This window comes from Cenococcum geophilum (assembly GCF_001692895.1).
Source record: "Cenococcum geophilum 1.58 unplaced genomic scaffold K441scaffold_13, whole genome shotgun sequence".
NCBI lineage: Eukaryota > Fungi > Ascomycota > Dothideomycetes > Gloniales > Gloniaceae > Cenococcum > Cenococcum geophilum.
This window is the reverse complement of record NW_027137571.1, coordinates 2760841-2779693: the sequence shown is the minus strand read 5'-3', so window position 1 is coordinate 2779693 and position 18853 is coordinate 2760841. Positions and strand designations below refer to the sequence as shown.

Sequence of the window (18853 nt, the reverse complement as noted above, 5' to 3'; positions counted from 1 at the left end):
ATAAAATAGCCGGGCTAACCTATATAGCAATCTTATGAGTTAAGAAGCTTTTAGGGCTTATATTTAAACGTAGGTTTAATATAAAACGATTTTAGTCATCTATAAGTAAGACCAAAGAGGCACGATAAGAAGATTTTGTATAGAGGCAGCAGCAACTACTCGTAAACGACTTTTCCTAATTAGGAAATTATATACTGGCTTAAAGGTAAGCGGAGAATATAGCATTCGTCTTAGTTTCCTACCTTTTAAACAACTTAACCGCGAAATCCAATTTTCTAAATTTTAACCCCCTTATCTGTTACGGACGCTTTAAGTACAATATTACGACTACTAGGAGAGGAGTTAGAAGAAGCTAGTTGGTTAATACAGGCACGGTCTAGGATAAAACCAGTAGAACCATATAACGAGGAATGGTAACCGAGTCACGTAATGTAATCTGTATAATCTGTAGGATCCGCGTAATCTGTAACAGAGTAGATAGAGCATACGTACCTCACGTACAAGAAGGATTTCATAGGAGTACGGTTGTGTATTTAAGGACCCTTAGTCCCTACCTAGATAGTTCCTTCCTTGTAGTAATTCTCAGAATACAATTAGAGTTAATCTATTAGGCAACTACTCCACCAGTTGTTATTATATTATTGACTTCCTGTAATACCTACACACCTAGCCTATTAACAGAACCCATTGTAGTTACTACTACAAGGTTCCGTTACACAATTACTACCTAGTTACGGTCTTAAGAAGTCGAATAATATACCATTAAAAGTAGCCACCACGACGCTATTAACGGCGGCAACTACTTTAAGGTTAGGGGGTGACACTAGTATAGCGGACACTAACTCGCAACAACCTATAATAGTAGGATAATTATAAGAAATAGTTAACTAGTTAATAGAAAATAATATAGTACTCGAAAATAAGATTAACGGGATAGGTGCAGTAAAGGTTAAGTTACTATCGATTGAAAGATTCTTAGGAGAAAGATTAAAGCTTAAAGGATTCCTTACGTAAATGCACTTTAAGGTAATACAGGAGGGAGTAAAGCTGGTAATACCTATGGATCAAATAGCGTATGCAGGACTATTCTTAACAGGAAGGGCACTTAAATAGTTTAAGCCTTACCTTACAGAAATATAGGTAAATGGAATAATAACTACAAACCAAGAAGTACGGTTTATATTTTTAAGCTAGAACAGATTTATAGAATAACTTATATAAATATTTAGAGACCTAAAGGTAACAACTATAGTAGAAAAAAAACTCTAAGATATTATATAGTAAACCTTAGCAATTAAGTATATAATATAGTTTTAAACATTAGCAATATAAGTTAAGTAGAATAATAGGGCGCTTATGGCACAGTATAAGTAAGGACTTAAGGCTAAAGTCTAGGACGTAATTATTCTAATAGAAGATGCGGACACCCTAAGGGAATTAATAGATTAAGTAATAAAGATTAATAATAGGATCTACTAAAGGGAACAGACTAAAAGAGGTTAGGATAGAGTTCTATAGTTATATAAGGCGTAAAATACGCAATAACTAAAGCTAAGTTAGAAACTATAGTATGGCGTAGAGCTAATAGACCTAAGCGGTATAAAAGAAGCCTATAAGAGATAGAGTAAGAAATTATAAAAACCTAGAGGTTAAGGATTTAGTGATTATAGGACCAAGGAGTAGAGGCCAAATTAGGGATCTTAGCAGTAGAAGACGTTTAGGCGGACTCTACAGCAAAATTAATAGTTTAGAGGCGGAGCTTATATAAATTGCAAAAAACAAGGTCACTTTGCGAGGGATTATAAAGATAGTTAGAGTTACTATGTAATAAAGGGAACTAGGCTAATAATAGAAGACATACATATATAGAGGGATAATAGTATACTACAAGGAACAAAGGAATGTTTAATTAGAAGCTTTGCGTTTTATTACAACAATGCATACCAAATTTATAAAGACGCTAAGTATAGCGTAAGCTATTAGCTATAGGAGCCAAGTTTATCAAAATATTAAGGAACTAATAAACTAGCTTATAGATTGGACGTTAAGGACGACGAATTTAATAAAGGCGAAGCATTTCGTGACGATAAGGCAATAAAGGCGGTTTACTGGGAACACGCGGCTATTAGAGATATTACACTAGAGGTAGAGGATAATTCCACTATAGAATAGGGAACATTAGTAGGGATTGAAACCCCACTAGATATAATATCTATCGCTTTATAAGACGTAAGAGAAGTAGGATAGCGAACCACTTTGGTACTTAATAAAGGCAAAAGGCTAAAGGCTTAAGATTCTTATAATGAGATAAGAGACGACTAAGACGACTAAGACGAGATAAGGCAAGCTTAAGGACCTATAATAGACGATAACCGATGGAGTAGAGTAATAGCTTAGTTTAGTAATATACGAATGAGCTTAGGACAAAGTTTCCTAAAGGCATAAGACTCTTAAAGTAAGATAAGTGAGATTTAAGACTCTTAAGATAAGATAAGAACACTAAGTAAGCCTAGTTAGACTAAGGCTGGAGCTAAGCTTAAGCTAGAAGCAAGCTTAGGATTAAAGGATTTAAGGGACTAAGAATTCGGAGTATAAATTAGAACACCTATAAGTAAGAGGTAAGGAGCTTCTTTATAGATTAGAGAATCTATAGCGCAAATAGTAATTAGACTAGGAGACAGGTATATAGACCTAGAAGACTTACTAGGGGAACGCAGTGTTTGGCCTAAAGATTAAAAAGTTAATACCAAGATTAAGAAGTAAGAAGACTTTAAGGATTAATCTATAAGACGCAAACCAAAAGAAACTATAGAAGAGTTTAGGTAAAGAATTATTATATAGCAAGAATAGAAACTAGATAAGAGATCTAGCATATTAGGACGTATAAGGGATAGAGCACTAGTATAAAGAATCACTAATAGGCCGAGAGTAGGCATATTAAGAGCTAAGTGGCTTACTAAACTAGAAGATAAAGAGGATTTAGGAATCCCTACTAGGTTCGAAGAACGATATATAAAGGGCTATTATAATGCGGTAATAAGAAGATACTTTCTTATAGATAAGCCGTATACACTCTAATAGCTATACTAAAAGTGGTATAGACAACGACACAACGATAAGTGGGAAGATTTTTATATATGGTTGGATAAAAAAGTTATCTAGGACTACCTAATTATGGAAAAGGCTATAACTTATATTAAGGGAGCCTTAATTATAACGTTAAAGGATCTAGAGGAATAATTAGAGGACTAGAGAAGTAAAAGGCGCATCTTAGTACCTATAAATAAAGTTATAACGTTTAGATTAGCATAATAAAGGTTTAAACTTAAGGATAAAGACGAGCTAAGAGTTAACCTAAAGCACCTAGCATACTATACGCTATTATAGATTNNATNCGTAGANNATATATACNAAATNTATAAGAATCNAAAGNAAANGAATTAGAAATACCCTATAAGGATATACTAGATAATAGATAAATAATAGTATAGAAATACTAAATATATGCATAGATAGCATCTAGTAAAGGTTTAAGAGGAAGAAGACTTAATACTTTAACTAGGAAGATTCCTTACGGAAGAATGCTTAAACGGACGATAGTGGTGGGAATATCTAAAGAATACATGTCTATAGTATATTAAAGATAAGAAATAAATAAGGCATTGGCTAAAGAATAAGCTAAGTATAATAGGATTAAGTAGCTAACAGTTAGGAAAAGTAGAGGCCCACGGGACCAGAGGAAGCTAGTAGTAAAGCCTTAGACCCTTAAAGGAATTTAAGGACAACACCTAAATTTATAAGTTAGATGGTAGAATTAACAGTTTAAGGTATTAATAGATAGTAGAGCAATAAGGAACTATATCTCGCTAGCAGCAGTTAAAAGAATAGGGTTACTACACAAACAGAAGGAACGTTCTTACCTATTAGTGATAATTTTAGAAGATCTAATAGCCTATAGAGGAGGTATTATTAACCTTAAAATAGGACCTATTTAGATAACTATTAAGGGAAGACAAATCGAGATGTCTTTTAATATCCTACTATTAGGAAGGGATAAGGCAGTATTAAAGATCAATTGGATTACTAATTAAGTCGATATTAGAGATACTTAATGCCGCAAAATATAATAACAAGCTAAGTTAGTATAGTACTAGGTCGGAGCGATATATAAAGAGACTAAGTAGGGCTTAAGTTATATACCAAAAAAATACCATAAGTATAGTAAGAAACTATAGTTACCGGAAAGTAAGAAGTTGTTAGAATATATAGCATAGGACTATAAAATAGAATTAGAACTAGGAATAAGTCTAAGGTTCTTTCTAATCTATAAGCTTACCAAAGAAGAAGGTAGAGCATTAAAAGAGTTTGTCTAAGAAAACCTACAAAAGGGATACATTAGACTATCGCAGTTATTAGCAGGTTATCCAGTACTATTTATACTAAAGAAGAATAGCAAACTAAGGCTATGTATTAACTATAGACAGTTAAATAGCATCACTTAAAAGGATAGGTATCCTTTACCCTTAATTAGCGAAATTTAAGATAGGATAGGTAATATATAAATCTTTATAAAGATAGATCTGAGATAGGTATACTATTAAATTAGGATTAAGGAAGGCGACAAATAGAAGGCAGCCTTTAGGTCAAAGAAAGGACTATATAAACTATTAGTTATATAATTCGGGCTTATAAACGCACTAGTAACGTTCTAAAAGTATATTAATAATATATTAGGAGAACACTTAGATAAATTTGTTATAGTATACCTTAACGATATTATTATCTACTTAATAACTAAGGAAGAATACGGAGAACATGTTAAATAGGTCTTAAAGAGACTATAAGAAGAACAGATGCTAGTAGCAATTAAGAAATATAAGTTCTTTACTAGGAAGACCGATTTTGTTAGATTTATTATTAAACTAGGCCAACTTAGTATAGATCTAAAGAAGATTGAGGCTATAGTGAATTGGTAAGAACTAGAAAATATAACACAGTTAAGGTCATTTCTAGGGTTTTGTAATTACTGTAGAAGGTTTATAGCTTAATAGTTAAAGGATATTAAGCTACTTACGCAATTAACAAAGAAAGAAGAACTATAGGTATGGGGAAAGAAACAATAAAAGCTATTTAAAAAGGTTAAAGAATTGTTTACCTAGGAGCCAGTTCTTAAGATCTATTAACTAGGACTAAAAACGGTTATAGAAACAGATATATTAGACTATATACTAGGGGCGTGCTTTATATAAAAATATTAAGATAGATAGTACCTAGTGGCATATTATAGTCGGAAGATAATACTATTAGAGTTAAACTATAACATCTATAACAAGGAGTTATTAGGTATAGTTATAGCACTAAAAGAATAGAGAGCATTCTTATAAGGTATAGAGAAACTATTTATAGTTAAGATAGATTATAAAAACCTAATAGGATTCCTAATAATAAAGAAACTTAACTAAAGACAGATTAGATAGGCAGAGATGCTTACGGAATACCATTTCAAGATTTAGTATACTAAGGGCACAGACAATACGCGAGCAGACGCTCTAAGTTAAAAGGCTAAACTACAAAATAATAAGAAGCCATTAGGGGCTTTATTGCGAAAAGACATAGATAGGTTAATTAGATATAATTATCTAAAAATCGCAGCAACTTAAGAGGAAAAGTTAAAAAGAGTCTACGAGATACTAGAAAGCTTTTAGGTATAAAGAATTCTAAAAGCATAGCTAGAAGATCTATAAACGGATATATACGAGAACCGTAAAGCTAAGTATATCCTAAGAAGCATAGCAGAGTATTTTATAGAAGAATTTTATAAGGGAATAACTTAAGGACATAACGGAGCTAAGGGCTTAGTGTTAAGACTCTAAAAGGAGTATATTATTAATAGAATCTAAAGGTTAGCACGAAAAATCACTAAGGAATATCTAGATTACTAAAAAAATTAATTAATAAGGCATAAGCTATATAGAGGGCTATAACCTATTAAAATACTAGAGAGACTATGGGAGGTTATATTATAGGACTTTATTATAAAGTTACTAAAGTTAAGAGATCCTATTACCGGATAAGATTATAATATAATCTTAGTAATAATAGATAAGCTTATTGTTTGTATCAACTTAATGATACAAGTGAGTCATATCCCGGGGCACGAAATACGTATAGTATCGTATGCTCTTTGGGATGGTGGTGACTGTCGATTCTATTGAGGTAGACTACGTGGTCTATATACTGACGCGCCTCCCCCTGATTAGTCAGCACCTAAGTGGTTGGTGCACCAAACGCGTAACCACGCGTTTGGTGTACCACGTGCTGTAATCATACACTTATAAAATAGGGATACTTTATAGCATATACAGAAGAAATATTAGCGGAAGATATCGCTAGAATCTATATTAAAGAAGTATTTATAAGATACGGAGCACTAAGTAAAATTATATCAGACAGAGATCTAAGATTCGTAGCAGTATTTTAGGAAGTATTCTTAGTAGAGCAAGGAGTTTAAGCAGCAACTTCTACTATATATTATCTACAGACAGACGGTTAAACGGAGAGATTAAATTAGACACTAGAATAGTATTTAAGGCATTATGTTAATTATATATAGAATAATTAGGTATTGCTATTACTAGTTATATAGTTTATATATAATATAACACCTTAAGAAGAAATAGGCATATTACTATTTAAGGCGAATTATAGGTATAAGCTAAAAACATTATTATTACTACGGCAAGTAAAGAAAGTAAGTAGTATAGCTAAAGAAAGAATAAAGACGTTAATAAATCTTTATACAGACCTTATAAAAACAGCTAAGGTGGTATAGTAAAGGATGAAAAAGTACTACAATGCTAAGAGATCTAAAGGACTAGATCTTAAGGAGGGAGATAAAGTATAGCTACTATATAAAAATTTTAAGAGTTAACAACTAAGTAAGAAGTTAAACTATATTAGACTAGGACCTTTTAAAATTATATAAAAAATTTCATTGGTTATATTTAAGTTAAATCTACTAGCCAAAATAAAGATCTACCCTATATAGTATATTGCAATACTAGAGCCGGCACACGAAAATATTAAGCTACTAGTCTATAAGGCAGATATATATAGAGGATAAAAGGAAGATAAATAGTAAGTTTTAAAGATCGTTAGTTATAAGGATATAGACGATAAAATATAGTACGAAGTAAAGTAGATAGGCTATAACAAGACTACCTAGGAGCCACTAGAGAACCTAAAGAACGCTATAGGAAAGGTATAGGAGTATTAGAAGAGAAAAGGTTAGGTAATATTAATAAAGAATCGCCAAAGAATAAGTCACCTAAGGGGGACCTAGGAAGAGCAGTTACCGAACTACTTAGATCTATTTCCTTCTCTATTAAAAGAAAATCCGTTCTTTTATCGCTAAGTTCCTACAGACCTTATTCTATAAGTTTCTACTCTTTAAAATAAACCTTCTTACGAACCTTCTTAAGACGGATTAACCGAGTAAATGTAGCCAGATAAGAATTAAGGGCCCGTTGCTGAGCATTAGCCGCCTCCCTCTTAGCGTCGCGCAAACGACGAAGTTCCGCTAGGATAATAGATAGTTTATTATTAAGCTTTGCAGCAGTAGATTAAATATAAAACCCTATAACAAATTACTTAGGGAACTTAGAGACTATTAAGAGTTATAGGACACGCACACTTAGCGTTAGAAATTAAGCGAACATTATAAGATAATTAAATATTTACTTTAGTGCACTCTAAATAAGAAGAGGGTTATTAAGATAAAGGATTCGCTAACGTAACATATACTAACCCCTTTTCCATATAATAAGAACACAGAGATGGTATAACCTCACCTAGCGATAGTATAGAAGAAACTATACGCGTACAATAAAGGGTAGAAGAAAGAGAGAATGCTTTAGGTATAATAAGTAACGATATTAACTAAATTAATTAGACAGATATTATACCTCTAGTAAACAACTTAGAGATACTAGGTATCTTTAAGGATAAAGATAAAGAGGAGGGAGATAGTGTTACGGACGCTTTAAGTACAATATTACGACTACTAGGAGAGAAGTCGGAAGAAGCTAGTTAGTTAATATAGGTACGGTTTAGAATAGAACCGGTAGAACTATATAACAAGAAATAGTAACTAAGTCACGTAATGTAATCTATATAATCTATAGGATCCGCGTAATCTATAATAGAGTAGATAGAGTATACGTACCTTACGTATAAGAAGGATTTTATAGGAGTACGGTTGTGTATTTAAGGACCCTTAGTCCCTACCTAGATAGTTCCTTCCTTATAGTAATTCTTAGAATATAATTGGAGTTAATCTATTAGGCAACCACTCCACCAGTTATTATTACGTTGTTAACTTCCTGCAATACTTATATACCTAGCCTATTAACAGAACCTATTGTAGTTACTACTACAAGGTTCTGTTACATTATCCGTCCTACCTTCTTACCGCTTCTAGAGCTATTAGATATACATATAATGGTATATAGGGAGAATTAGCAGTACTGCCGGATTAATATTACTGCTGTCTATAGCGTTAATCAATTTTTAGAATTTTTCAATTTTTTTTTAAAGGGCGGAAATGTCGCTTATATAAGAAGTCACATGACCTTTAATAATACTTGGGACCGCATATTAGCAGCCACAACTTCTCTACACTATAGTTAAGATTTTATATATACCGCATCTAGAGCTACTTGCAATCACTATTACCTATAGATCTGCCGATTTATAAATTAAAAATTAAACGTGGTTAGAGCTGTCAGTAGGGGTCGTTAATCGCGCTCCCCGTGACAAAATTTTGGATTTTAGTGATCTAAACTAACGAATTAAATTAAAAGTTCGAAACGTCTAAATAAGGTTCTGCTAAGACGCTAGCTAGACCCTAACCTAGACCCTTTCTAACCTATTAAATTCTAAAAATGACGACCTCTACTGAATTAAAAATTAACCTTATTTAACAAGCTATCTGATTAGATTTAATGGTTCTTTATTATCCAATACATAGCTAAAACTAACGAGGTATAGTAGTATAGCGACCTATTTAAGAATAAAGACGATCTTCTAAAGCTAGAACTACTAAGTCGGCCTATACTAAGGGATATACTACCTACGGCTATATTAATAGCAAAGCTAGACCTAAACCAGCTTACTGCCTATAACTAGCTCTACGCTAAATATAATGATAATCTACGCGTACACTAGAAGTAAAAACAGGCTATAAATAATATTAATAACTACATCGTTCGCACTACATCGGTAGCCTACCTTCCACTCATTAACAGCCTTAGTAGTCGGTTACATTAAATATTTAAGGCGTCTCTACTACTGTAGTAGCCACTGCAGTAACAGAGACACCCTGTGTTTTAGTAAGTAATTAAGCCCATCTTATATAAGAATCTCGTGCTATTCGTACTTACCAAATCACGTGCTCGTAGGGCCTCCTCCCGTCTATAAATACTCCCTCTTCTATACCTTCCTTTCTTCTTTTCTTTTTCCTTATAAGAGCTAGAGGTGCTCTAATACTCCTCCCTAGTCCCTACTGAGGGATTTATTGGTTGACGTAGCAATATAGATAGCATCGGACGACAAGACGGGCGAGAGAGGATAGGAAGGACGGAGGAGCCTCCGGTATATGTTAGTTAAGTAATATCACTAGCTATATTATAGCTGCCTAATCTCCTATACTCGCAGGCCTCCTTCCGTCTATAAATACTCCCTCCTCTATACCTTCCTCTCTTCTTCTTTCTTCTTCCTTATAAGAGCTGGCGGTACTCTAATACTCTTCCCTAATCCCTACTAAGGGATCTATTAGTTAATGTGGTAATATAGATAGCATCGGATAAGGAGACGGGTAAGAGAGAAGATAGGAAGGACGGAGGAACCTCCGGTAGGTATTAGTCGAGCAACATTAACGGCGGTTTTCGTTACCCAAAAATTGCGTCACGTAATGACATTTAGGAACGCAAATATATACCCCTGTCCCATACTTATACCACTACTAAATATTTCTAGATTTTGCACTTAAAGCCACTTATAATAGGCATTCTTAAAAGATCTGCCAGTTTAAAGCTCTATAATTAAACGTTATTAACGTTTTATATTAGGGTCGTTAATTAAGCTCCCGGGACATAATTTTTAAAGTTTAATACTACACTAATATTATAACCTTCTTATAGTGGCCGAGCCACCCCCAATCTCCTCCCCCTCCTCCTCCCTCCTATTACTTGGCGCTAAGCTATTACATCGTCGCCAAGCTATTGCGTTGTCATACGTCTAAACTAGGTGGGCAATAATATAGTTACTTAATTATGTTAAACGTCTTTATATGCAGTTATATCTCTTCCTACACGCATATTTAATTAAGTTAGGGTTGTAAACTTACTTTAATTCCAGCTATACGGCGATTTAGTTATTAGGTATTAAAAATATTTAGTATATAAAGCTTTAAATTAGAATTATAATCCACTATATTAGATCCTACGTAGAGGGCTCCGTATTAAAGCTCTGCAGTCTAAATATATACTAAATTCGTAACCAATATAATCTTTAAGCCTAGCTTAAATAGGGCGCCTCGGTTACTATAGTAGATCCTTACCTAGCAGTAACCAAGGCGCCTTAATCTTACTACTACTTCTAAATTAAGTAAAAGCTCTATATAGGGGGGTCCCAGGGGGTCTCCTCTTGGAAACCCTTATCTCTATATATATTAATTAAAGTCTATATAATAAAGCTCTAAATTAAAGCTTTGGGTTAATTAATTGGCTTATAAAACTCGGGTCAAAATTTGAGTTGGGGGACTAACTCTCCGCATGTTAGTACTGCTTCTTTTTACAAAAGGCCTAGGAAGACACGCGTTAGCTATAAGTATACTGCTCTGTAAAGCATCTAGCTACCTACCTTAAACTCCTTCTGCTTTAGCTTATAATTTAAAGACGTATTTTTAGGCCTCTTAGCACGCGTAAAGGCGAGGATGCTCTACGCGTTAGCGCGTAGTTTGGCATTATTCGCGACGTTAATCTCTACGCGACTAATTAACGCCATTTTTAAGATAGGACGCTGCTAGAGAAGCTGTACCCTAGGGGGGTTCCTATTTTTTATATATACGCAGACGTAGACTGGGGAGGAGAGGCAGAGAAAGTATACCTACCGCTCAGCGACGCGAATAAGTAACCTTACCGTATAGGGTAAATACATGGGCGCACGGCTGGCCTAATGGGCCAATAGTACGCGCGCATTAGCGACTCAATTAGCGGGGGTAAAGACATTCGAAGATGTTCACGGCTTAGCTGTAGGCTCGGCCGTGAACATCCGCGAATGTCGACGGGGGTTGTATGTGTCACGTGCGCCTCAGCGACTAATCGGGCGCTCAGCCGAGCCGTGAACACCACTGTAGCTTCAAGTCTATTAAAAGCTTTAAGCCTATCTAAGGTCTTACAGCCAAGCATAGGCGTTCGCTACAATTACTATGTACAGTTGGTGGCGATCTAGCGAGCCCGCGTACCGAAGCGAAATCTACTTTTTTTTGTACGCAGCAGCATGNCATCTAAATTTCGCTTGAGCTTCGCCTAAATTAGTATGTAGAACTAGCGGAATTAGATGTAGTGGCCGCCCCATTTAAAGCTATTCGCAATATCTCTTCCTTACTAGTATCGTGATCTTTGCTCCAGATCATAGTGTAACTCTCGTCATCGCCTCCGTCGAATATGGCGTTAAGATGAGTGGTTGAGGAGTAGATAAGGACAGTATTGGCGAAAGTCGAGGCCTTTAAAGGGGTGGACGAGAAGGACCTCCAACGGCGGCAGCGGCAGTACGTTTGGAGCTCATATTGACGAGAGGAAGGCTCTATTACACCAAGATCTAGAGCAAATATCACGATATTAGTAAGGGAGAGATATTGTGAATAGCTTCAAATGGGGTAGCCACTACATCTAATTCCGCTAGTTCTACATACTAATTTAGGCGAAGCTCAAGCGAAATTTAGATGCCATCGCTTCTGAGAGACTTTTCCTTGTTTGTACACCCCTTAGGCGAATCGCAGATTCGCTACTGGCATTTAATTTCGCTCAATCGCCACTAACTCTACGCGGTAATTGTAGCGAACGGCTGTGGCTGCACGCAAGGGCCTTTTTCGTTGTCCTGGACAATCGCCCCGGTTGGCCAGGAGATTCGAATTGAAGCAATGAAGAAGTTGCCTGACGTCCGCTTCCTCTTCTCCCCTTTTCTACCTACGCCTCCGTTATGACCGCCAAAACTCGAATACAACGCTGTTTCTGCAAAGAAGTCGATGAAATTTGGTAATATCGTACAGGGTGAAAGCCTCACGATATTTGACAAAGATCGCGACACTGCGAAACTGCGGAGGAAGGCGATCACGAACAGAGGCGTTCGCTACGATTTCTATGTACAGTTGGTGGCAATCTAGTGAAATTGAATGCCCGTAACGAATCTGTTTTTCGCCAAAGGGGGGGGAAGCTGGTCGTGCACAAAGCTGTATGTGGAGCAGTTACCTTCTTAAATAAAATTAATCTACCCCCCCACAACAGCTATTATTTTAGAAATACCCGTTAAATTGATCCGCAGAAGCAGCTCTATAATCGATCAATATATCTACCCTATTAGCCCCCGCGATGTTAAGCAGAAAGCGGCGCCGCCGAACGGGCGATTCGCCTGCTCAGGCTCTGCACGAGGCTCTGTGTGAAGCTCTGCATGAAGCTCTGCACGAAACTCTGCACGAAGCTTTGCATGAAGCTCCGCACGAAACTCTGCGTACGGAGGCTCTGCACCAAGCTCCGCACCAAGCTCTGCGTACGGAGGCTCTGCACGAAGCTCTGCACGAAGCTCTGCACGAAGCTCTGCACGAAGCTCTGCACGAAGCTCTACACGAAGCTCTGTATACGGAGGCTCTGCACGACGACTCTGCGTACGACGGTTCTGCGTACGACGGCTCTACTATGGAGGCTCTATATAAAAGTTTTGTGTAGAGCTTCGTGCACAGCTTCATGCAGAGCTTTTATACACGGAGCCTCTGTACGGCCTACCCAAACAATAACTACCTAGGGTTCTTTAGGGTAGCTATTATATATTTATATAGGTTTTATATATATTAGCTAGCGTTTAATAAAGTTATATATGGTCACAGAATTGCTAATAACGCGCTTTTTTTTTAACGAAAATAATCATAAGACCTAAAAATACCTAAGTAATAAAAATGATATATTCTAAAAGCCTACGTTCTATCGTATAATCGATTAACTTTGGGGAATAATATAAAATACTAGTGTTGAGTTATTTTAATATCTGCAACCTCCGCAACGCGGATATCATTGGATTTACTAAGAAACCTCGGAAATGTGGCTCAGACGTGATTCTGGTGGTTTCGCACAAACGTAGTTAGTTGGCTTGCGGACCGATTAAAAATCCGCACCAACAGAATCACGTCTGAGCTTGCTGAGGTAACCTCAGACCAACATTTTCGATTTTACGTGGAGCGGATATAAAATTATTCAATATGTGGTCTGAGCTTGCTGAGGTAAGGTACTCTGTATCAGAACCATCAGCCTTCTGGCTCTCCAACTTAATCATCTCAGAGAGCTGGATAAACAGCAATGCCGCCATCACAAAAGGGGACACCTTTTAAAAGGAAAGATATTGCAAAAGCTTTCTTCCATCTCGATCTCTATAATGCAGGACCCTTAAACGCAAGCAAGAGGGCACCCAAGCCGACCGATTGCAATCATCTAGTTACTACTCAGCCTCCTGCTACCAACAACGCCAAAGGAAACAATAAAGCCACCTTTTTAACATTGCCCGTCGAAATTCGACTTTAGATCTACGACCTCCTCGTGAGCCGATTCAACAGGATGCAAACCCCGTTATGGGCATTCGGAAACACAGATCAAAGGCCCCGTTCTGCTCTACATGATCCAAACTCCTCAACATCTAACAATGGAAGGCTTACTGCGAACATATCGAATAATGGAACTAGGCATACTGCGAACGTGCAAGCAGATCCACCACGAAGCAAATCCGATGCTCTACTCGCAGAACGTATTCGCAATTAGTGAGCCAGAACACAGATATTTCGATTTATTGTGCAGGTGGGTCTTGTTAACTATAAGTTGGTAAAGACACTACATATCTAGGTGCCATAGAAGGCTGAACTCGCTCCGTGGCTACAACTTCTCCATATTTTGGCTGAGGAAGCAAGCGGGCTGTGATCTATTGATCTTGGATGGGGTGCGAATTGTGACTTTCGCTGGCCCCTGAAGCAAGGGGCTAAGGAGAGGGGCTTGGGTGATAGCCTGGACTTTATGCGTGCGCTTAGAAAGATCCAAGGGCTGGAGAAACTAGTTATTGGAGGGTACTATGCAAGGAATTGGCCAGTATATTTGGAGGGGAGAACAGGTGTGCGGGTGCGAGCTATATGTGGCTACTGTCGTGAGGAGCGTGAGTTGGGGGAGAGGGAGCTGAACGATGAGGAATTGGAGGATGAGAAGGAGTTGCAGATATTCAAGGAGTATCAGCAGGGAACAGAAGATTTGATTTCATAAAGTATGTAACATCTTAGGGCGGAGCTATTGCATGCAGCCGACGAGGCCGCCGTGTGATAAGATAAGAACCTTTGTGCCCGTCGTGTTCGCTTACCTAAACGCTCACCATCTCTTGCATTTACCTCTACCTACCTACCTCTACTTGCCTCTTTCTTTCTTCTCTAACTATATATAGTTCTTTCTATTCCTTCTCTTCTAGTCTTCTCTACTTATTTCTTCTTAAAACTATATTTATTATATTCTTTTATAGTATTATATTAACGCTAAACTTTTCTATTTTTAGTGTATAAATATCCTGGAGCTCCAAGGAGCTCTTGGAGTAAAATAATTTACTAGCTGGATGGAGTGGACCCAAGGCCAGATCCACTCTACTCCAGTCCAAAAAGATCACTGCTGTAGTGTTCACCATCGTGAACACGGCAGCAGAGTCCGTGATCCGACCACGACGATTCACCTACTATGGTGTCGTCAAGGTTTCCGTGCTGTTCTCCTTACTCTTTCTCTGGGCATACTCGCGTCGGCTTATCGGCATATGCTGCCTGAAGATCTAGGTCAATCTGGTTCTGGCTCGTTAAGGATCAAGGGCATTAGAAAGGGTCTTTGGGATACGATGTGTCGATCGGAATATCAAAGAATGAGGACTCTGTCTATTGGACGTGGCTCTAGGGCCTCTATATATACATAAGAAAGGTGTAGGAAATAGGAAAGAGAAGGGGGGAGGGGGGTGGCAATGGAAACAAGGGGTAGGTGACCGAGTCAATGACTAAGTCAATGGGTAGGTAGCTGAGTCGGGGTGACAAGACAACCTGATTCAGGTCGACACGATGACAATGCTTACCATTGAGTCCTTTGGATCCATTATTACAACTAGCATTGCCAAGCATTTGCAGCATGTATTGTACTCGATTCTCATATTCCGAAGGCTTGGAAAGCTTGGAAAGCTTGGAAAGCCTGGAAAAACCGGGAGATACTAACTTGGCACGAATACCGAGAAGATGCCTAGGTACTCCAGCTCCCTCCTTTCTGCTGATGCAATGTACAGTATGACTCCCCCTATTTCGGAGCTCTATAGCTTTATAGCATAGTTCCATAGTAATTGCAAAGCGTATAACCAAATATATTCGGATCCCGAAGCTTGTCTTCTCCAAAAAGGTAAAAAGGCGAGCTTAGCGTAGGATCGGGTTGTTTCGGAATATCACAATGCACGTCAACGCAACGTACAGGCATGCAAGTAGATCACGCAGAGCGATGGAATCTGCCCCTAACTTAGCGTGACTGTGAACGACGTGGGGCTTTTTCATGTGTTGTTTGCTGCAAGCGTCATCTAATTCAATTACAATCACATATGCGGAGATCAGCTCACTTTGACGAGGGATTTCGCGATTGCGATAGAGGGACGTCAGATAAAAAAGCAAATCAATCAGGATATGCATATTTTCCACCATGTGAGATCAAGGCGCTGGGGCCTCTCAAAGCCACAGCGCACGAAGGTGATCCGTTGGTGGGCATCTATCCAGCCATCCAGCCATCCATTTCCTGAGCCAACCGATCTTGAGTTCGTAACACCCACGGCAGCTAAAAGCAAGCCGGATCTAATAATGAGAAAGTGGAATGTACAAGCAGGGGACAAATGCCCTTCCTTTTCATTCAGCAACCCCACAACATGCTCACAAATGCGACCCACGCATAGCGAGACCATTAGCATGACCGTTCGTGGTTGCATGTGCGCCACCACTAGCAGTAGCAATCAACTGAGCAACTTCGTCCTTGACATTTTCTCGCTCCCGATGAGGGTCATACATGCGGTCTTTGATGTACGAATCAAGTTGCTCATCAGTGAGATTGCGAAGGGAGAGCTCGCGGTCAACTCCGTTCTCTTGGGCAGCCCGAATGACACCACGAGTGACGATAACGCTAACTTCGCGGATGCGGCGAATGTCTGGGTATAACCAACCGGCAGCAACTTCTTCAGCATTAAGTGAAGTTGATAGTGATTCGGCAGAAGCATAGATCATGTCTTGTGTAACGTTGACGGCTTTGGAGAGAATTGCTCCAAGCCCGATACCAGGGAACACGTACATGTTGTTACCTATTTAGATCAGCTCATGCGCCCTGCAGTCGGAAAGGGGTATATTACTGACCTTGACCTGGCGTAAGAGTCTTCCCATCAAATTCTAGCGAGGGGAAGGGGCTGCCGCTGGCGAATAGCGCCCGGCCCTCGGTATACCTGACTGCCTCCTCGAACGTACACTCGGACTTTGAGGAGGGGTTTGATAGGGGGAAGATGACAGGCTTGTCATTTAATCCAGCCATTTGCTCTAGGATGCCTTTATTGAAGGCACCGCCGATGGTAGAGAGACCCATGAGAATGGTAGGCTTGACGTAATCGATGAGACGGGACAGGCTCTGGATTTGTTTGCCGTCATTGTCATTACGAGCAAAGTAAACCTTATGTTCCGCGAGTTTGTCACCACGATCTAGAGTGACAAGGCCCTGTTGGATGTTAGATCTTGACTTTGAACCTAAAAAAATAAGAGCACCTACGTTTGAGTCCACAAACCAAAATTTGCGTCGTGCCTCTTCTTCTGTCAAACCTTCCTTAATGAAATATTCGACGATTTGCCTAGCAACACCAACACCGGCACTACCTGCGCCGAGGAAAATAGCACGGTGGTCCTTGACAGGAGTACCGCTAGCTTTCACGGCGTTGATGAATCCACCAACAATGACAGCACCAGTGCCCTGAACATCATCATTGAAGCAAGTGTAGACATCCTTGTACCTTTCGAGAGCTGGAAATGGATTCTTGAAATCCTCAAATTGGATGACGATACTGTCACCATGTTAGTGAGAGCTAGTAGAGGACATAGGAAATGAAGTGACCTACCCCGGCCACCTTTCCGTTAGTGCTGCCATAAGCTCGTCTAAGAAATCCCGCTCTTCTTCGGGAGAGATTTTTGGTATCCTGCTGCCCATGTACAGTGGGTCTTCCCGGAAAGCTTTGTTATTGGTTCCCAGGTCTAGCTGGAGCGGTAGGGTAGCATCCGGTCTGATACCAGCACACGCCGTGTACAGAGCCAGCTTGCCAACTGGAATACCCATGCCGTTAACACCAAGGTCCCCGAGACCTAGAATTCTAGATCCATCCGTGACCACAGTTATTTCCACATTATGAGGCCAGTTGGCAAGAATTGTGTGTAGGTTTCCACGATCCGAGTAGGACAGGTAGAGACCTTCTGGCTGTGTGTAGATTTCGGACCACCGAAGGCAGGCCTCTCCAACAGTGGGCGTGTAGATTAGGGGTGTAATGTCCTGGAGCTAAGTTAGAACTATATTGTAGAAAATGGTGACTCACTGCAGTCAATTCACCTTAATGTTGTCTGCCAAAAGACGGTAGAAGAGATGGACATTCGTAGCACGCAGATGAGTCAGATACTGGTATTTCTCGATGGGCGTCGGCTTCATCGAAAGGAGATTCAGACCTACAATTGGTAAGCAAAATTGAAGTTGAGTGTACCCGGAGTATAATGCTTACACCGCTGTGCTTGTATCTCAAAACTTTCCACAACCGGAGGAGTCAGGCCGTAGGTTCGGAGGTATTTGCGAACCTCTAATGAATTGGCAGTGTCATAATCGCCGCTCCTACAAGCTTGTCGTCAGTCATTGAAGGGGGCAGACAAGAAATCAAGACGTACATGGTGGATATTGGTTTTGACGACACATGGTGCTGTGACTGTTTAATGTTCGCGTGTGGTTGGGCAAGCTCGAGAGAAGCCATGGTGCGGAACGGACGAGTGGTGGAGGCGATTGAAATTGAGAAGAAATTCTGGAAGGGCGGGCGAGCTTTTATGGGGTTGATTTTTAGCATTGACAATCAGGGCGTGAAGCATGCTGCGGCATATGTGGACAAAAGAAATAGCAGTTTAGGTAGTGCGAAGGGGGGAAGTGAGAACCAATCGGGCAGGACCAGTTAGTTGGATGGAGTCGGTAGTGGCCGTGGGAGTCGTGGAGAGCCGGCGCGCTGAGGATGAGTGGTACAGTCCCTCATACGGACAATGTCACAAAAATTTGGCTTCGGGGATTGCTGGGGTTCGCACCGACAGGGCTGGAGTGGCGCGACNCATGCCGGCGGTCGCCTCTCAACAAAGATGGATCGTGGGGGAGACGAGTAGTCTCAACCCGTTGGCGCCCGAAGTGCATCTGTGTTTGCGCATTAAGGACGAAGCTGGCCTTTTCGCTGGTGCTCTCGGTCTAGAGCTGGGATGAGAGCACAGCAATTC

At 39.3% G+C, this 18853-nt stretch overlaps 2 protein-coding genes across 2 annotated transcripts; one reads left to right on the top strand and one right to left on the bottom strand.

Moving 5' to 3' along the window:
* Positions 1-13599: 13599 nt before the first annotated feature.
* On the top strand, positions 13600-14573 carry K441DRAFT_657328 (uncharacterized protein; the record flags this gene model as incomplete). The annotated part of the gene is made up of 5 exons (XM_067648161.1): positions 13600-13763; positions 13851-13929; positions 13976-14070; positions 14100-14144; positions 14292-14573. The coding sequence occupies exons 1-5, from the start codon at positions 13629-13631 to the stop codon at positions 14571-14573; spliced, it is 636 nt and encodes a 211-aa protein (XP_067506119.1). The 5' UTR covers positions 13600-13628.
* A 1667-nt stretch (positions 14574-16240) lies between these two features.
* K441DRAFT_676009 (uncharacterized protein) lies at positions 16241-18351 on the bottom strand (the record flags this gene model as incomplete). Its single annotated transcript, XM_067650905.1, has 7 exons — positions 16241-16662; positions 16715-17066; positions 17118-17406; positions 17461-17885; positions 17943-18055; positions 18109-18215; positions 18269-18351. 7 exons carry the CDS (start codon positions 18349-18351, stop codon positions 16241-16243), a joined length of 1791 nt encoding a protein of 596 aa, XP_067506118.1.
* Positions 18352-18853: the final 502 nt, after the last annotated feature.